Source organism: Pristis pectinata, chromosome 19 (genome assembly GCF_009764475.1).
Source record: "Pristis pectinata isolate sPriPec2 chromosome 19, sPriPec2.1.pri, whole genome shotgun sequence".
Classification (NCBI taxonomy): domain Eukaryota; kingdom Metazoa; phylum Chordata; class Chondrichthyes; order Rhinopristiformes; family Pristidae; genus Pristis; species Pristis pectinata.
In genome coordinates this window covers 40,924,802-40,945,245 of record NC_067423.1, presented here as the reverse complement: position 1 = coordinate 40,945,245, position 20,444 = coordinate 40,924,802, and the positions used below count along the sequence as shown (strand labels likewise).

Genomic DNA, 20,444 nt, shown 5'->3' with positions numbered 1-20,444 from the left:
TCATCCTCTGCCCACCAGCTGAGATCCCAAACCTTTCCCTCTCATTTTAATTCTACTCTCTCTGTAGCCTCTCTAACTTTCCTTCCTCCCAGTCACCCACTGCCTCTATCCCTACCATCTCTATCCCCACACCTTTATGTCGTTTACAAATAACTTTATCCGGCTATCTTCATTTTTGACAATGTTTGAACCATTGCCCTGGCGTAGCCCCTCGGCTGATACTTTCATAGTGAATGGTTCACCTGACAACTGCACAACTAATTCTCCCCAAACTTCGTGGCAGCGACGATGGGATACTCTGGCATCTCTGATGACCAAAGAGTAAGGTTCATATTTTAATTATAAACCCAATAATTCTCTGATACTGTGTCCCAACCCCAGACTCCACCCGCCCTTTCCTTGCCCTGTCCTCACTGCTGCACCGCCGGCGCCGGGGACCGAGCCGGAACCCGTGCGCCGACTGCGGTTGCCAGTCGGACCATATTGTTGGTAACTCCGTCCCATTTCCGGTAACATGGCGTTGGCGGTCGGACGAAGGCTCGTAACTCGGGGCGGAGCGGCGGCTGTGAGAGGTACCGGGCGGCGGGGAGACGGGCACCGGGCGGCGGGGAGACGGGCACCGGGCGGCCGTGAGAGGTACCGGGCGGCGGGGAGACGGGCACCGGGCGGCCGTGGGTCGGAGTGCAGGACCCCTCCCCGCTCTGGTGCCGGGAGTGAGCCCGACCTCTGACTGACCCCCGTTCCCCTCCTCACACCTCATCCCTGGGTCAGTGAGGCCGACTGATCCCTCGCCCCCACTCACACACACCAATCTTTGGTCCTGGGAATACAATGTACTTTTCATGTGAAACAACAACAGAAAATGCTGGAAACTCTCGGTCGGGCGGTATCTATGGAGGGAGGAAGAGTTAACGTTTCAGGCCGTTGGCTTTCTGTCAGAAACTTTCTATTTCAGATTTCCAGCATCTGCAGTTCTTTTTATTTTCATACCATTCCTGTGTCTACATGCTCAGAACTTGCAAATCAGAAACTGCCAGAAATACTCAGCAGGTCAGGCAGTGTCCATGGAGAGAGAAACATTTTTTTCTCTCTGACTTCTGCCCTCATTCATCACCTTTTATTTACAGCTTTTCCAGGCAGATCTGTTGTGATTTACAAGCCTTCAACTTCTCTGAACCAGCATGACCACCACTTGTGTCATTCAGTTTCCCAGTCTCCATCTATCAATGGCCACTAGCTTCATGGTGATCAACACCTGTGCATGTACCATTTATCGGTCTGGAGTTCTGGTCTCACAGTGAGAACATGCAGACTCCACACTCGGCTGGTTCTTGGAATGAAGGGGTTGATTATGAGGAAAGGTTTGAGCAGGTTTTGTACTGGAGGTCAGGAATGAACCTGGATTTCCGGAGCTGCAAGATAGCAGCTCTACTAGCTGCAGCACTGTACCATCCAAAGATCTGTTGGGGATAAGTTAGTAAGCTCTGATGGAAACAGAATAGCCATTTTTGTGGTGGGCATGATTGCTTTGGGAACAAATCTCTAGTGGCCCAGATCAAATTGTGGGCATGAAAGGTGATCAGGAAAGATGGAGTATGAGGACAAATAACCCGATTTTGACAGTATAAGAGTAAAGAACCTGTGATGAGCATGTAAATGTACAGGGGTGTTGGGTAAAATAGTGAAATTAGTTGGGAACGAGCTGGTTCACTTCTCCAGGAAGCAGGAAGTCTGGAGATCATGCTTCTTGTAGTAGGACTTTAACGGCTTCTGGGGCGCATAATAATTGGTATACTGTAGCACGTTTTCATTACATTCTGATCTGTTTGATATACAGTCTATTTGAAATTCAGTTAGAATTTTAATTTTGGAAATGTATGAAAATTTAACTTTGTGGACTACAGAATACATTGGTAGAGAAGTGTACATTTATTGCCCTGATATTTTGTGTCACATTTAAAGACTAGAAAGGCTGTGCATAAAGTTTTTTAATTTGTTCCATAAAGATTTTTGAAGTCATGACTACTGACAGTAAGTTAACTCTGCAAAGATGTATTTAAGAACAGCACCCCCCATGGGGAGCCTGCCTCCATAACTTTTACCCATCCCCCAGTGGATCTGCTCTCCCCTCCTCCCCTGAATCTGCCTATCACTAACTCTTACCTGCATCTACTTATCACCACCTTGTGCCCACCCCACCTCCCCTCTTTTGTCCACCTATCACTGCTCTGTTTCCACCCCCCACCCACCTTAATTTGGGCTTCCCCTTTTCCCATCTTCAGTCCTGAAGAAGGGTCCTTACCTCAAATGTGATCATCTGTTTTTCTCCACGGGTGCTGCCTGCCTGCTGATTTCCTCCAGCATCTTGTTTTTTTCATCTTGATTCCAGTATCTGCAGTCGTTTATTTCTCTGTATTTAATACAGTGGTACGAGTTAATAATCCTGAGTCACATTCTGTTATTTAGGTGGAGGCTGGGGTTGTGTTTGTCGGAAGTCTACATACGTTGCTCTTCCCAATGACTATAACTGGTGAGTAACTACATTCCTGATTGTTTTACTGAAATAAAAAGCTAGACTTTACTGCAAGAGGAATGGAGTAAAAAAAAGTTGCAAAGTCTGTAGAGATCACATACCCCATACAGTTCTGGTCTCCGTAAGGGGCAATACGTTGGTATTGATCATACCTCTGAGAAGGTTCAGTGGGCTGATCCCTGGAATGAAGATGTTGATTTCTGAGGAAAGATTTGAGCTGGTTTGTAGACTGCCACTAAGCCAATTTTTAACACTCAGAGTTCAGATGAAATGATGTTATTGAATCATGAGATTCTGAGATCCAGACAGGGTAGCTGCTGATAGGATGTTTCCCATCAGGGAGGACTTCAGAACGGAGAGCACAGTTTAAGACAAAGGTAAAGAGTGACTTTCTTCTCTGAGGGCCTTGTATCTCTGGAATTTTGCACCCCTGGATCATAGTTTGTCAAGGCCCTGATGGACAACTATTGAACTGGACAGGAAAATGGAGCTGAGGCTGGGATTAGATCTGCCATGCTTTTATTGAATGGTGGAGCAAGCAGGGTGGGTGGGAGGGATGCCCATTGCTGCTGGTTTTTATGTTTTTTATCTTCTTTTCTTGACAGTAAAGTTGAACTTGCATTGACGTCAGATGGACAGACAATTGTTTGTTACCACCCATCGGTGGACATCCCATACGAACACACCAAGGTGGGGCTGAATGACCTGTGCATGTTAAAATTTAAGCATGTTTGTGCTGGAGTTTCTTTTGTACATTCTGTGTACTTTGTGGTAGATGTAGTGTTACTCAATTCTGACAAGATAACTTCGAATCGTGATACACAGTTCATATTTACAGCCATTTGGCAAACCATAATAGTCCCACTTCCTAGTCTATTCTTGCACTTGAATGCTCATTTAGGTGCTTTTTTTAAATGTGGTGAGGGTTTCTACCTTCAGCAGCCTTCCAGGCAGTGAGTTCCAGACTCCCACTGCCTGTTGAATGAAATAATTTTTCTCAAATCTCCCCTAATATCTCTAGCAATTAACCAAAAATTACACTGTCTAGTTACTGACCTTCTTTGCTGAGAGAAATAGGCCCTTCCTGTTTACTCCATGTAGGTCTGTCATAATTTCATGCACTTCAGTTAAATCCCTACCCCCCCAAACCCCCCCCCCCCCCCCCCCCACCCTGGGTCCTTATTCCAAAGAACACTGCCCCCACCTAGACTGTCTCTCCTCCAAACCACAATTCTGCAGCTCTGTGAGAATTCTTGTAAATCTTCCCTGTACTCTCTCTGGTGCTCTCACATTACTTCTCGTAGTGTGGTGACTGACCCTGTATAGAGAATTCTAGCTGTGGCCTAACTAATGTTTCACATGGTTCCAGCATGATCTACCTGCTCTTGTATTCTTTGCCTGGCCAATAAACACAGAACAGGCCCTTTGGCCCACAATGTTGTGCTGTCATAGCTAATCCTTCCTACCTACAGAACGCCCATATCCCTCTATTTTCCTCTCATTCATGTGCCCATCCAAGCCCCTCTTAAAGGCTCCTAATGAATTTGCCCTCCACCACCCTATCAGGCAACACATTCCAGGCATCCACCACTCTCTCAGTAAAAGAATGTACCCCTCACTGTCTGTTCTGAACCTACCCCCTCTCACCTTAAATGCATGTCCATAAAGGCAAGCATCCCGTTACACCCTTCCCTTAATAAGTCCATTCTGGCTAAACTTGATTAATCTGTGCCTCTCTGAACATTGATTCTTTTTTTAAAAACTCGTGCTTGCCTTCAGGAATTTGTGTACATGTGTCCCAAGACCCCTCTGTTTATGCCACAATTAATATAATCCCTTGCTTGTTTGCCTGCTCCAAATGCATTATTCAAACTTCTGATAAAATTCCATTTAGCTCTTTTGTACTCACCTAATAGTCATTGATGTCTTCTAGTAGCCTAGAAATTACTTTCTCACTTTTGACTACATGGTCAATAGAACGCTGTCATCCGCAAACTCAATTTGTCCCCTCTGTTTAAGTACGTTTGTTCCATGGATAATCAGGCGTCAAGTACTGAGCCCCACCAATCCCTCTTGCATACGGCCCTTCAATCACTAATGTCCTGTTGACCATTCCACTTTGCTTTCTGTCATCAAGCCAATTTTCAATTCAACTTGCCACTTTCCTTTGGATTGCTTAAACTTTTACTTTCTTTATCAATCTGCCATCCAGGATTTTAGAAAGAATTGTACTACACAGAACATAGAACAGTATAGTGCAAGAACAGGCCCTTTGACCGACCATGATTGCCAATCTAACTAACCCCACCTGCCTGCACGTGGTCCATATCCCTCCATTCCCTGCCTGTCCATGTGTCTGTCTAAATGCCCCTTAAATATTGCTTTTGTATCTGCTTCCATCACCTCCCTTGGCAGCATGTTACAGGCACCTACCACTCTCTGGGTATATATTTTAATAATTGCTTTGCACATCTTTAAACTCCTTAGAGTCTTCTACAGTCGTGGTATGATTTTGAAACTTTGTTTTTTTTATTCCATTCCTCTTGCAGTAAAGTCTAGCTTTCTATTTCAGTAAAAGAGTCAGGAATGCAGTTACTCACTTGTTATCATTATTGGGAAGAACCGTGTACGTAGACTTCTGGCAACAGAGGGGTCTTGGGACACATGTACACAAACTCCTGAAGGCAGCAGAACAAGTTTTAAACATCTTTAGCCAAAGAACAATGGAAACTTGTAATCAAGCCTGCACATTTTGTCCCTTGGTTCTTAAAACTCTGGATGTGACTTATCCACATTTTTAAAGATGCTGAGCCCCCTGATATGTCCTTGCTCGCTGTTTATCTTTTGTTTGGTATTTCATATCTTTCTCCTCAATGTCAACTCTCACATCACCCTCTTCCATGAAGACAGATGTCTTTCACCTCCAAACTAAGGCTTCCAGTTTTGGTCTTTAATAGAAACCCACTCTTTCCTTTTTTTAGTGATCCTCTTCCCTTCATGCATTTATAGACCACTTTAGGGTTTTCCTTTATTTCAGCTGTAAATATTATTTTGCCTGCCCAATTTCCTTTTTAGTTCACCTCTTCACTTTTGATACTCCTCCAGACTTGGTTGTTTTTTGAGCTCTCAATGTCTTTCATAAGCTGTCCTGTGCTTTCCTTGACTCTGTGCTTGATTCCTGACCTCAGCTGTAGGCATGTGAGGGGGAACTGGGTTACTGTGACATTGGCGATGCACTCCAGTGCTTTCCTAGTGGATCAACCAAACAGGCCATGGTGGATATCTGAATGCAGTTAGTCTGCCAGATGATCCTTTGTGGGACAAAACAAGGGTGAAATTGTTTTATTGTTGGTTGGAAAATATACTCCAGAAGAAAATGTTTCTTTTCAGAGTAACAGTTTGGACCTATTTGTCTAAAGAAGAATAAATGACAATTCCTGGGTCTGACATATTTGTTCCTGTTAATGTTTAAGTTTTGAATTAATATGGCATCAGATTCAAGAGCTGCCCAGTCCTGATGCCAAAGTTCTGCATTTGCTGAATTTGAAGTTCTGCTGGGAAAAGACATTCTCTTGTAGGGACAGGGAATGAAGATGACAAACCCAAGCTGTTACACATGCTATCGTAATATATACTGTCACTGATCTTCTAGAAAGTCATGCATTTACATTTACTGTCGAAAATTGTTTCGACATTGCTTTACGGAAGCACAATTATTCAAGAATAGGTCAAGGAGATGACCTAAAGCTTGATCAAAGAGGTGAAGTAATTGACAGAGGGGGGCATGTTATCAGCAGAGGCCTGGTGTAGATTGTGTAATGATCTTCACTGTTTCAGTTCTCTGGATTTGAGGTCCATGAAAGCATTTTTTAAAGTTATCCTGTTGTTGGCTGAATGGTGGTCAGTTCCCAAATTTGATCCACCCTCTTTTGCAGCCCATCCTACGACCATCACCTGTGGAGAATAAAGAGGAGACTCATGACCAGGTACTGAAGGCCAGATTAGACAAAGAAGTGCTGCGAGATAAACAGGGGCCTACAATTGACGAACTCAGCAAAATGTTCTACACAACAAAACACCGCTGGTATCCATTTGGGCAGTAAGTACTATTTGTCCAGCTCACACAACCATGGCAGATTTCAGTATTTAAAAGAAATGTTGAATGAGTCTGTGTTTACTACAACCTTAAAAGTGTTCACCTGAAGAAGATTAATCCTCATTCCAGTCCATGTATGCTGCTTCATGAAGAATATCTTGCAGCACCAACATGAGAGTGGCAGGACTAAGCTCAGGTATCTCAGATATTTGGAATTTCTTCCTTTCCCCTCCCCCCCGGGAATGTTTCTACTTGTGGGTATGTAAAGGTAAGCTCTCAGTCAGGTTATCTATTCATGTATTTTAACTGCAGAGTGTTACTTTCTCTAGGTCTGTATTGACCTTATTGTAAGTTAAATATTCTGTAGGAGCACTGTTGCATAGGTGGCAACCAATCAGCACCCAGGGTCTGTTGTATCATTTCATTTAGATTGTAGCTGATCTGTATCTTAAGTCCCATCTACCTGCCTTGATTCTGTAAGCCTTTAATACTCTTATCTACCTAAAACCAAACAATCAGCATTGATATTTTCACTTAACCCTCAGTCTCAATAACTTTTATGGGGGGAAAGTTCCAAATTTCACTGCCCTTTGTATTGGACTAATTTTAAGATTATGCTCCTTGTTCTGGATGTTTTCACTGGAGGAAATAGTTTCTGATTACCCTATCAAGTCTTTTAATCAGAGGTAAAGGAGTAGGTTGAATAGTTCTCAACCTGTCAGTCACTGTGATCATGGCCGATCTGTGATTTGACTCCATATATCAGTTTAGCCCAGTATAGTTTAATACAATTGGTGAATAAAAATCTATCAATCTCATATTTAAAATTAACAGTTGACCTTGCATCATTTGCTGTTTACGGAAGGGGATTCCAGTCTCCTGATGGGTTTGGACTAAGTCCCACACCCTAGACTCCTCAGTGTGGAAATGGTTTCTGTCTACTTTGCTCATCCCCTCCAGATTGTAAAATTTCAATAACGTTGCCCATTAGCTTTCTAAACATAACCATAGTGTGTGTAGTCTCTAGAATTGCTCATAATACTAGTGTTGTGGTCTGACAGGGCTTTTATAATGAACTGTACCCACCCCCAATCTCACCCACCCCCATTGTTTTCGAGTTCTTCAGATACAGAGATCGCCATTTTATTGCCTTGTGATTATTTTCTGCTGTGACATTTTAATCTATATACAAGGACCCAGAAGTCCGTATTGATCTGTTATTTCCAGTACTATTAAAAAATATTACTGGTCCAATTCTTTTGACATGTTTTTTTCCACTTGCCTGGCCCACTAACATCTCTTTATTACTTCCATCTATCTGCACTGCATATTGTTGTGGGCTTTCTATCTTATCATTCGGTTGATTAGTTGGGGCACCAACACAGGTCAATGCAGGACACTGCTGATTTAAATAGCTCTCCATTATGCTCACTTTATTCCCTGCTGCTGAGCCAGTTTCCTAGCCAGGTCAATGCCTTCAAATCCATAAGCACCAACCAGAGCTGACAGTTTCCTCTGAAGGACTTTATTAAACACCTTTTGACGTCAACATAAAAGCTTCCATGTACAGCCCTGTCCAGCTCTATCATCACTTCTTTTATACATGCGTCATGATCAGTTGCGTCAGCTCTAGCTTCCCCTTTACAGATCATAATGTGGTAACACTGCAACAGGATTGCCTATTTTCCCGGTCAGTGAGAGATGACAGCTGATTTGTGACCTCGCTCTAAATTTCTGGTTGTCAAAAATCTTATCACTTTCATATTTTAAAATTAACAATTGACCTAGCATCAATTACTATTTGTTGGAGAGCATTAGGGACTTCAAATCATTTATCTAGACTGGGGGTTGAAGCTAGGCTATAGCAGAGTGTGTTCCAAATCCTAACTGTTAATTCCTCAGGACTGCTATTCTATGTCTTAAATTGCTCAATACTTGATCATTACTAGTAGACTCTAGTAATTTTCTGATGGCTAATTGGTCTACTGTTCCCTGGTTTCACGTACTGACTATCTTGTCTAAAGCAAAAACTCCAAGATTAACTTTGTAACGACAACTTTGCAAGTTTGCACTAGCACTTTGCAAATGCTTTTCCTATACTTTAACACACTGGGATAGAAACCATCAAGCTCTGGGGATTTGTCACCCTTTAGTATGATTATAGTGTCAAAGTCATGCAGCATAAAAACAAGCACTTCAGTCCACTGAGTCTGCACTGACCATCAACCACCCAATTAAAGTAATCCTACATTAAGCCCATTTTATTCTCCTTGCATTCCCATCAACTCCCCTCAGATTTTACCACTCATCAACACACTAGGAGCAATATATAGTGGCCAATTAACCTACCAATCCTCAACTTTTTGGGATGTGGGAAGAAAACGGAGCACCCGAGGGAAATCCATACAGTAACAGGGAGAATGTACAAACTGCACACAGACAGCATGAGAGGTTAGAATCAAACCTGGGTCACTGAGCTGTGAGGCAGCTGCACCACTGTTCAGAATTAGATTTCCTGAGGTGTTTTTCAGGGTTGTCTCTTCTACTAATGTTGATACAAAGTAATTATTCGGTAGGTCTGCCATTTCCTTATTTTCATTTACCATTTTCAGTTTAAGGAGCCCATATTGTTCCTAATCACAATCTTAATTTAATGGAGGAAAAAGGTGCAGGCTTTGCTAGTGGGAAGTGCATGAAAAAAATAAATGAGATTACATAATCAGATTTTATTCTTAAAGAGCAAAGTCCTACTTGCCAAAAGAATAGCCAATGATGAGTGCAACATGCAAAAATTCAAAAACTGGGGAAAAATACGAGGAATAAAAAAAAGTCCCAATACACAGGGTAAGAGCTTCAAAATAAGTACGAAAATAAACTTGGATATCAAAACCTTCACCTTTTTCCTCCACTAAATTAATCTCTTCCCCCTTGCCCTAAATCTCTGATATGGGGAAAAGTCTCCTGCAGTTTCCTATCTCGAGCCTTCATAACTTTATATACCTCAATCTTGTCCCCCCTTAACCTCCCCTGCTCTAGGAAGAACACACCTAGCTTCTCCAGTCTCTCTTTATAACTGAATCTCCTCTGCATCCTCTCTAGCACTAGGCAGCATATGTGGCCTGCAGCCTTCTATGTCCAGGCAATTCAAGTGCTCATCTAGACACTACTTAAATGCTGTCGATGACTCTGCTTCTACCACTCTCAGGTACTCGCCACTCTCTGGGTGAAAAAGATCTCTCCTCAGACCCCCTCACCCCAAATCTGTCCTCTTGTTTTATTCATCTCTGATAAGATGAAAAAGATTCCTACACTCTATACCCCTTATAATTTTACATACCTCAATCATGTCTGCTCTTAACCTCCTCCGCTCCAGGGAGAACACACCTGGCTTTTCCAGTCTCTTCTCATAGCTGAACTGCCCCATCCTGGTGAATCTCCTCTACACCCCCTCCAGCATTATCACATCCTTCCAATAGTGCAGTGTCCAGAACTCCAGTTGAGACCTGACCAAAAGTTTATAAAGTTGGAGCATAACCTTCCTGCTTTTGTATTCAATGTCATGACTAATGAAGGCCAGTTTCCTAAATGCCTTCCTAACTACCCTCAAGGATCTCTGGACTTCTACTTCAAGTCCCCTCTGTTCATCAGTACTCCCCAAGACCATGCCATTCATGGTGTATGTCCTATTCTCATTAGTACTCCCAAAATACATTACCTCAATTTTGCCTGGATTGAACCCTATCTGCCATTTCTCAGCCCATTTCACCAACACATCGATATCACCCTGTAGCCTAAGACGACTTCACCAATCTTCGTGCCATCTGTGAACTTACTGATTGTGCCTCTACATCCACATATATTACAAACAGCAAATGTCCCCAAGCACTGACCCCCGGATAGTAGCAGGTATCCAATCACTAAACAACCCTTTACTATCACTGTATACACCTCCCATTGCAAGCCAATTTTGGATCCAATTTACCAACTTGCCCTCTGGATCCCTTGGGCTCTAACTTTTTGGACCTATCTCCCATATGGGACCTGTTATAGGCCATACTGAAGTCCATGTAAATCACATCTACTGCACTACCTTCATCAATACCACTTATGATCATCTCTTCAAAAATTGGATCAGATTTGTCAGACAAAGCCACGTTAGCTATCTCTGATTAGACTCTGTCATTCCAAGTGATCACTAATACCGTCCATCACCATTTTCTCCCTATACCTTCCCTCCACTGATGTTGGGCTCACAGATCTATATTTTTACCAGGCTTTTTGCTGCTGCTCTTATTGAAAAAGGGGGACCACATTGTTGTCCTCCAATCAACGAGGAACTTCACTTATGGTCAGCAAGGATTTAAATCTCAGGTAAAGCCCCAGCAATCTCTTCCCTTCTCTCTCAACAGATAGATCCCATTTATCCTTGGGAACTTATCCATCTTATTTATCTTTAAGCCCACAAAGTACCTCGTCTTTATTTATTGAGATTTGCGCTAGTCTCACCTTTCCCCTTTGCTAAATTCTCCCAACCACAACATCAGCATTCCTCAGTAAAATACTGATGAAAGTATTCATTTAGGACTACTCTCATAACCTTCTAGGCTCCTATTGTTCCTAATGCTTCCCTACCTTTCCCACGTCCACAACTCTACAAAAATTCACTGTTCTCAGAGAGAAATTGTCTCTCTTTATCTCTGTCTGAAATGGGGGACTCATTCTGAAAACTATGTCCCATAATTCTGGATGCCCCCTCTAGGAGAAATATTTTCTCAGTATCTGCCCTGTCAACCCCCCTCAGAATTTTGTTTTTCAACAAGATCGCCTCTCATTCTTCTAAACTTTAATGAATAAGGCACAACCTGCTCAATCTTCTTCATAAATCAATTTCTTTATCCCAGGAATCAACCTAGTGAACCTTCTCTCACTGACTCCAAATAGGTGCACATCCTTATCTAAACTGTATTCAGTGCTTCAAATGCATTCTTACCAGTGCCCCTTAAGTTGTACTCGACTGAGTGAAAGGCTGCAGACTAGCTTCTGCTTTGACTTTCTCAGTTGCAGACAGAATCCATAGTGGCTCTGTGTGGAACCTTGGTAAGAGATTTTCCCCCAGTATGTCCTTCCTCAGGTGGTCTCACAGAGCTGAATATATTATTACAGATGTTGGTCTAAACAGATTTCTGTACATAGCCTTTGCATAGATTTTTTAGATAGATGCCGTCACGCCACTTTTTAAAAAATTATTTTTAATGTACCCCATTAGCTTTGTAATTAGAGTACTGAGGACCTAGATCTCAGTAGCTAACTTACTATTTAAATCCTCTGAACTCTACTTCTGCAGATCCAAATGGTTGACCTCACACTCTTGGAACAGAGTTTTGCCTGCTCACTTACTCCATATGCTACTCTGTTAATGGAAATTATTTACTGTTTGTTCCTGCAACAGAACCGTTAATGAAGTTTACATTACATCAAAACATTTATACAAATATATTTCGCGAATTCATGATAGAGGAATAAAAAATGGCTCTTTTTCTGTTTGTAAAGGTATCACAGGCGGAGGATTAATCCAATCCTCCAAAAGACGATGAATCAGTTGAAAGACAGTGGGTTTAACCATGAGCTGATCTCTGTTACTGGTATCCTGCTGCATTCCACTCTAAAAGGAAAGAACACTTGACTCATCATTGATTTATAATTTTTCTTTTGGTATTTTCACATTTGCATTGTTTAAGAAGCAAACCTGTATTAAAAGTGAAGTCTTTCACAGCATAAGGAGTGCGATGAGCTTGTTCACTGTGTGATGATAATTATCTATAGTTCACTGAGATGCTTAATACAATAAAATCTTAAAATTGAATGTTCGTATTTCAGTTATTGTCTAAGACACTGTTGACCTATTTGAATTGAATTTAACTCAACTGTCCAGTTTGACAGATTGTATTCTTCTGAAGGCAGATAGTTGACCTGAAGTCCCTGCTGGACCTAAAAACCCAAACGACGCAGGTTCATCACCCCAAAGTTACTTTGTGCTTTTTTGAGTTGCCTAACAATAAATTGCAAAATTGGCTCAAGGTAATTATGTTTAAAAACAGATATTTCAGAAGTTCTCATTTGCTTGGAATACAAAACTACTTGAGTTATTTAACATTTCCACAACTCCCTTTGTGATAGAGATGCTATTGCATTTACTCATTTCTTGATTGTCATGTTTTAATATAATTAGCAGTAACTACGTTGCTTCATACACCCTATGGTTTGATTCCATTCCTTTCTTGGCCATTCAACTACCCATGATCTTACCAAATGGCAGAACTGGTTTGAGAGGCTAAGTGGCCTGTTCATGTTCTTGTAGATACGCAAAATAGTTCCTTCTTTGGATGAGGCAACAACAGGATAAGAGTTGTGTAAAAAAAAAATACAGTAATAGGTTCCTACTCCCCCTTTCTCCCTGGAACCTTGTGCATCTCAAGCCACCCCCTTGAGAATCTGCCTTTAACAAGCAAGTAGGTAAGCCTGGTACTGAAACATGGATCTGTAAAACTCCAGAGGGCCCACTGCAATGCAAAGTTTTATATAAGGCCTTTACAGTACTTGGAAGATGCATCTCATGAGGAAAATCACAAGGATGTACTGTAACTGGATTGCAAGCTGCTGATGTTCTACATCTCCAACTGGAAATCTGCACCGCGCATTGACTATAATTTGCTGTCTCTGCAATCTTATGATGTGCTCTTTGAGAATCCTGCTACTGGATGATTTGCTCACTAGTGCTCTCGAGTTCCACAGTTCTTCACTTTGACAAAAGGTTGCTTTAAAAAAAAGTAAATTCCAGAACTCTTGCCTGCAGCAAGACTCTACTTGAAAAAAAAATTATGGTATGAGGTAGGATTCAGTGCAATAAGGAGGCTGCTGATGAGTTGACAAGAGTGCAGAGAGGTAAATGAATCTGACTGGAGAATGGTGGAAGAGCAGCATGCCTTCCAATAGGTCACAGGTTGTGCCCATGTTTAATGGTTCTGTCCCCAATTCTTACAAATCTGCCATGTTGACCTCCCCAAGAAATCAATCTGTGACTCCTCTGCCGACCATTCCTACTCCAGTCAAAACACTAGCCTCCCAAGTTCATACCCATCTCACCTGAAGCTCCTCGTTGGAATCTCTCTCTCGTCCCTGTCTGAAGTCTTTGACATAGTTAACTACAGCACCCTTCTCCCTGAACCATCCAAAGACCTACAGCTGGGTGGGACCACACTCACCTGACTTCATGTATCACATTCAGAGAATCTTCCTGCTCCTGTGTGGTTATCTTCAGTGTCCCCCAACTCTCATCTTCTGGGCTTCCTCCTGTTCCTGTCTACATGCTTTCCCATGGCGTCATCATCTGAAAGCAGAGGACCAGTTTTCAGGTGTAGGCTGATAGCAACCATTGGAAATATAAGAAATAGGAGTAGGCCAATCGGCTCCTTGCATCTGTTTGCAATATAATGCTTACCTTTTACCTCGGCATCAATTTCCTGTAGTAACCCTATTGGAGCACCCAGCTCTCTCTCATGATGGCTCTCTAAATTATTGGACTGCTTGTTTGACATCCAGTACTGGATGAGAAAAACTTGCTCCACCTAAACATTGAGATGAACAAAGCAATTGTCTTTAGACTATGACACGTGTTTTCCCTGGCGACCAACTCCATTTCTCTACCTGTAAACACTGAAATTGATCCAAGTTGTTCACAGTCTTTTGTCATGTTTGAGATCAAAATGATCCTCAGCACATATTACCCACGCCATTCTCAAAGATGGCCTATTTCCATCTCACTCATTCGCCTGATTCACCTTCTTCAAATCACCTGCTGCCGAAACCCTTTGCTACATCCCATCTTGACTATTCCAAAGCACTCCTGATCAACTGTCCTTATGTAGGCTCTGCAACCTGAAGCAATCCAAAATTCCACCCTGTGTCCTAACTTGCACCATCCACTTCAGTTCTTCAACCCTGCCCTTGTTGACTGACATTAACTGCCCCTTAAGTGATGTCTGTTTTTAGATCCTCCATGGCCTCACTAACCCCACCACCTTTTACTGTAACCTTTAAACTTCAACCTTTCAAGATTGTTCAAACCTTAAAATTATGGCCTCTTGAACATTCCTAAATGTAATCATTCAGCCTTTGCCTATAGTTGCCAAGATCATTTGCTGTCAAATTACCTTTACCTTTCCCTTTCTTGATCATCCTTAAAACCTAGCTCCTTGAACAAGATTTCCTATTCATTAAAGAGTGACAATATCACAACTGATCAGAATTCCAATCAAAATTTAAAGTTGCTAACTGCAAAATATGAGCTCAAGAGACCGAACCAAATCAGAATTCACTTTTTTGATAACTGTCCTGGTTGTTATCTTGGACTCTCATTAACTATTTCGGTACAGCAGGGAATACGGTTGTCAATGTAAAATAGACATGCCAGATTTAAAAGAAAATCACTAACCTTGCCTATACAACAACATCTGCATTTATAATATGGATGATAATGACCTTCAATAGAAATTCCTGAAGATCCATAAGATTGATTTCAAAATCAATGTCCCAGTTATTCCTGGCATAACACAATCCAAGCATGTGAGGTAGGAGACAATGTTTCCTAGTGCATCAAGTTAATATTTCCTAAAATTCCTACAGTACAATAGCATATTTCATCATGGTCTTTATACACCACAAAGTTGTTTCTAACTAGTAAATTTTGAAGTATAGTTCTTGTTGACTAGGCAAATGTATTAACTAATTTGCAAAGTTTCACACAGAGGAAAAATTAATTCAGATATTTTGGTGAGTTCCCCATTTACTCTCCACCTCTCATCTTTTGTTTGTTGAACTCATTGTGCATGAATACTGATCTTTATCTTGTCTTCCCAGTTTACGGCATCATGCAATCATGTCACTCCTCCACATAGTGTGCATTCACTCATCATTCCTTACATTGGCTCCTGGTTTCATAATGCTTCTATTTTTTAAATTCTCATCCTTGTTTTTAATTCCCTCTTAGATCTCACCTCTCCCTATTCCTTCCAGTCCTGTGATCCAGATCTCTGTATTCCTGCAATTCTAATGCTTTGCACATCCCTGATTTTCATTTGCAAAAACAAACTGCTGGAGGAACTTAGTGGGTCAGGCAGCATCTGTCCAGATCAGTCCAGATGAAGGGTCTTGACCCGAAACTTCAGCTGTCCATTTCCCTCCACAGATGCTGCCTGACCCGCTGAGTTCCTCCAGCAGTTTTTTGCTCCAAATTCCAGCATCTGCATTCTCTTGTGTCTCCTGATTTTCACTTGCTCTTCCATTGGCAAACACAATCTCAGACCTTCCCATTGCTTCTTTAAAATGCTCCTTAAAACCTGTATCTTTAACCAAGCTATTGATTACTTCTCTTAATATCTCTTTAGTTTCACTTAAAGATCATCAGCCTGTGACTTGGTGTCAAACTTTGCTTGGTAACACTTAAGAGTATCAGAGTCATACAGCACAGAAACAGGCCCTTCAGTCACCAAGTCCATGCTGATCATCAAACACACATTCACATTAATACAAATCCATGTTCTTTCTCCCCATATTCTCATCAATTTCTCCCAGACTCTACCACCACCTACACACTAGGGGCAATTTACAATGATCAATCAACCTACCAACCCATGTGTCTTTGGGATGTGGAAGAAAACCTGAGCACCCAGAGGATACTCACACAGTCACAGGGAGAATGTGTAAATTCCACTCAGTCAGGACCAGAGATCAGGATTAAACCTGACTCACTGGATCTGTGAGGCAGCAGCTCTACTAACTGTGTCACTATGCCACCCTTCTGTGATGTTTGGACATTAAAACATAGAACAGTTACAGCACAGCAACAGACCCTTCGGCCCATGTTGTCTGTAATGACCATGATGCCAAGTTAAACTAATCCCACCTGGCTGCATCTGATCCGCATCTCTCCATTCCCTGCATGTTCATGTTCCTGTCTAAATCTCTCTTAAACGTCACTATCATACCTGCTTCAATCACACCCCCGGCAGCTCATTCCAGCACAAACCACTCCCAGTGTAAAAAAAACTTGCCTTGCACATCTCCTTTAAATTTTCCCCCTCTCAACTTAAACCTATGCCCTCTAGTATTTCACATTTCCATCCTGGCAAAAGACTCTGTCTACCCTACCTATGCCCCTCATAATTTTATAAACTTCTACCAGGTCACCCCTCAGCCTCTGATGCTTCAGAGAAAAAAATCCAAGTTTCTCCAACCTCTCCCTATAAGCTAATACTATCTAATCCAGGCAACATCCTCGTGAACCTCTTCTGCAACCTCTCCAAAGCCTCCACATCCTTCTTGTAATGCGACAACCAGAACTGCACACAATACTCCAAATGTGGCCTAACCAGAGTTTTATACAGCTGCAGCATGATTTCCTGACTTTTAATACCAAATACCCCAATCGATGAAGGTAAGTATGCTATGCACCTTCTTTACCACACTACCTACATGTGTTGCCACTTTCAGGGAGCTATGGACTAGCACCCCAAGATCCCTCTGTCCATCAAGGGTCCAGCCATTTACTGTATACTTTCCCTGTACATTTGACCTCCCAAAGTGCAACACCTCACACTTGTGCAATACTTGTCTGAATTAACTCTATCTGCCATTTCTCCACCCATGTCTCTAACTGATCTACATGCTGCTGTATCCTCGAACAACCTTCATCACCATCCTCAACTCCACCAATTTTTGTGTTGTCTGCAAACTTATTAATCAGTCCACCTACTTTAAGGAAACTTTATAAATGCAAGTTGTTTTTGTTGTGCAGTCAAGATACTTCTGCTAAAACAATATTTAAAACTTAATTACCCAGATTTTCTGTCGATGGACAAAGGGACAATCCTTGCCACTGACTCAGAGCACCCCACAAAGATTCAGAATTCTCTGTGGTGTGTATTTTCCCTTTTCTGACATGAATTACAATTGGGCACCTCCTGTGGAGCAGTCTATCAGATTGAAGAAGTCTCACATAGAACAAATCAGGGAATAAAAAATGGCAATTTTTGAATAGATTTTAAAGATATCATGGAAATTTTAAAAAAATGATTGGAATATATACTAAAATACAATGACTTTTAAAATCATTTATTGAAAAAAATCATGGAAGTGCACAATAATCATTAAGGAATGAGACTTCTCACAAGCCGAATTGGTGCTTCAAGGCCAGATTATTGAGCAATAACTATGACTTAAACTCCATTTACAAGCCTTAATACATTACAGTGAGAACAGTACATAAAGAGATGAAGTCAATGTCAAATCACCAACTTGCCTCAGGGATGTCTACAACAGTACACCCAGAAGAGGAGCATGGGAACTGACAGCAACTTTCAGGTTTCTATGTTTACTTACATTCAGATGTAAAAAGAGATGATCAGTTTTAAAGAATCATAGCAGTGAGTTATTATTCACAACAACACAACAAATTCCAGGCCCGTGAAATTAGATCCTTTCACAGTAAATTTACTGGATCCATACTGTTTTTAACAATGCTATCATTCAATCAGAAAAGTAACATCACTGTGTCCAGCAGGGCTGAGATTTATTTCACCAAGATCAGCTTCCCTTAAACCAGATCCAAATCTGAAAGTTGATGTAGAATTCAACCAGTTCCAGTTTGGCTATTTGCCTGAGCTTGTTTGTTTAGTCTCTGGTTGCATGTGCTGTCCAAGTCCTTTTGAACAATCATAACAAATTGTCACTACTTACATATTCAAATGTGAGATTTATTTATTAATTCAAATAATTAATTCAAGTGAGATTGACATGAAAATTGTGATGTCAACTGTGCAGTTAGATGTGGCATAAACAGGAATAATAGAACATAGAACACTACAGCACAGTACAGGCCCTTCGACCCACAATGTTGTGCCGACATTTTATCCTGCTCTAAGATCTATCTGACCCTTCCCTCCCACATAGCCCTCCATTTCTCTATCATTCATGTGTCTATCTAAGAGTCTGTTAAATGTCCCTAATGTATCTGCCCCCACAACCTCAGCCGGCAGTGCGTTCCATGCACCCACCACTCTCTGTGTAAAAAACCTACCTCTGACATCCCCCTTAATCCTTCCTCTAATCATCTTAATATATGCCCCCTCATGTTAGCCATTGTCAGCCTGGGAAAAAGTCTCTGACTGTCCACTCGATCTATGCCTCTTATCATCTTGTACACCTCTATCAAGTCACCTCTCATCCTTCTCTCCAAAGAGAAAAGCCCTAGCTCACTCAACCTATCCTCATAAGTCATGCTCTCCAATCCAGGCAGCATCCTGGTAAATCTCCTCTGCACCCTCTATAAAGCTTTCACATCCTTCCTATAATGAGGCGACCAGAACTGAACACAATACTCCAAGTGTGGTCTAACCAGAGTTCTATTGAGCTGCAACATTACCTCTTGGCTCTTGAACTCAATACCCCGACTAATGAAGGCCAACACACCATACGCCTTTACAAATAAGGAATGGATGCTGAGATCAGAGTTTAGTTGTGTAAAATGCACTGAATTCAACCTAACATCTATGCTCAAAGACCAAGTTGTGGGCTGAAAAGTATTTGTGTGCCACATATCATAAGATACAAGCACTTGTAAATCAATGGTTACAGATGTCTGTTTTGACTGGTTCCTTAGACAAAACCTCCCAAAGTCACAACTGCCACCCAATGACGTACTACCAGCTCCAAATCACACACTCTTCCTGATTTGGAAATATATTGCTGTTCCTTTACTTTTGTAGGGTCAAAATCCTGGAACATTCAACAGGATTGTGGGAATTCCTTCAGCAGAGAGTGAAGGCGGCAACTACCCACCCATATTTTCATAGGTGATTTAGGATGGACAATAATGTCTTTTGCCACCAATATGACATGCCAAGGAAGAATACAAACATACATGGGTTAATGTAAGAAGCAAGCAGTTCCTCTCATTGTTGTTGAATCGGACATCCTGATGTTACTTTGGTCATCAGAGAAGAACCTCAGACTGTTATGAGGAAACCTCAGTAAAGGTTCCTGTAAAGGATAACTGAACTCTGCTCAATTGAAATGCCAAGTTAACCATTCTTTTACAAGAATGTTTATAGTGCTCAATTGTTTTTATTTGCTTGCATCATAAAGAGTAAAGTTTCACTTGCATTGTCCCGCAAACAATCATGGTTAAGATATGAGGTAAGACACAGCATAAAAGTAAAAGAAGCATACATATGTACTAAGAAACAGAAATTTAGACTTGGAAAGATACTAAACAACAAAGGCACACAAAGTAAATATCTAAATAAAAGATTTTATAGATAAAAGCAAGAAGGTGACTACGTGAAAGTTTGGTCTATTAAACATTGACACAGTTGATACTATGTGGATCACAAGGTAAAAAAAAGAACTACATTTATATAAAACAGAAGTCTCAAATAAAAACAGAAAATACTGGGAAGTCTAAAGCTGGGATACTCGTGTTCGGTACACAAGTGGAATAGTGCCTGATCTGCTGAATATTTCCAACATTTTCTGTTTTTATATCAGATTTCTGACATTTTCTGCATTTTACTTTTGGATTACAGTTACATTTACATAATGCCTTTCACAACCTCAAGACTTCCCTGAGTGTTTTACAGCCAATGAATTGCTTCAGGAGGTGCAGAAACTTGTAATTTAGGAAATAGTCACAGAATCGTATAGCATAGAAACAGGCCCATTGGCCCACCGTATCCATGCTGACCTACACCAATCCCATTT

General features: G+C 41.4%; 1 protein-coding gene across 1 annotated transcript; it reads left to right on the top strand.

The window, feature by feature from the left end:
- The first annotated feature begins 478 nt into the window (after positions 1-478).
- mrpl42 (mitochondrial ribosomal protein L42) lies at positions 479-12,312 on the top strand. The gene is made up of 5 exons (XM_052034173.1): positions 479-572; positions 2,467-2,530; positions 3,139-3,223; positions 6,469-6,632; positions 12,180-12,312. Exons 1-5 carry the CDS (start codon positions 515-517, stop codon positions 12,310-12,312), a joined length of 504 nt encoding a protein of 167 aa, XP_051890133.1. The 5' UTR covers positions 479-514.
- Positions 12,313-20,444: the final 8,132 nt, after the last annotated feature.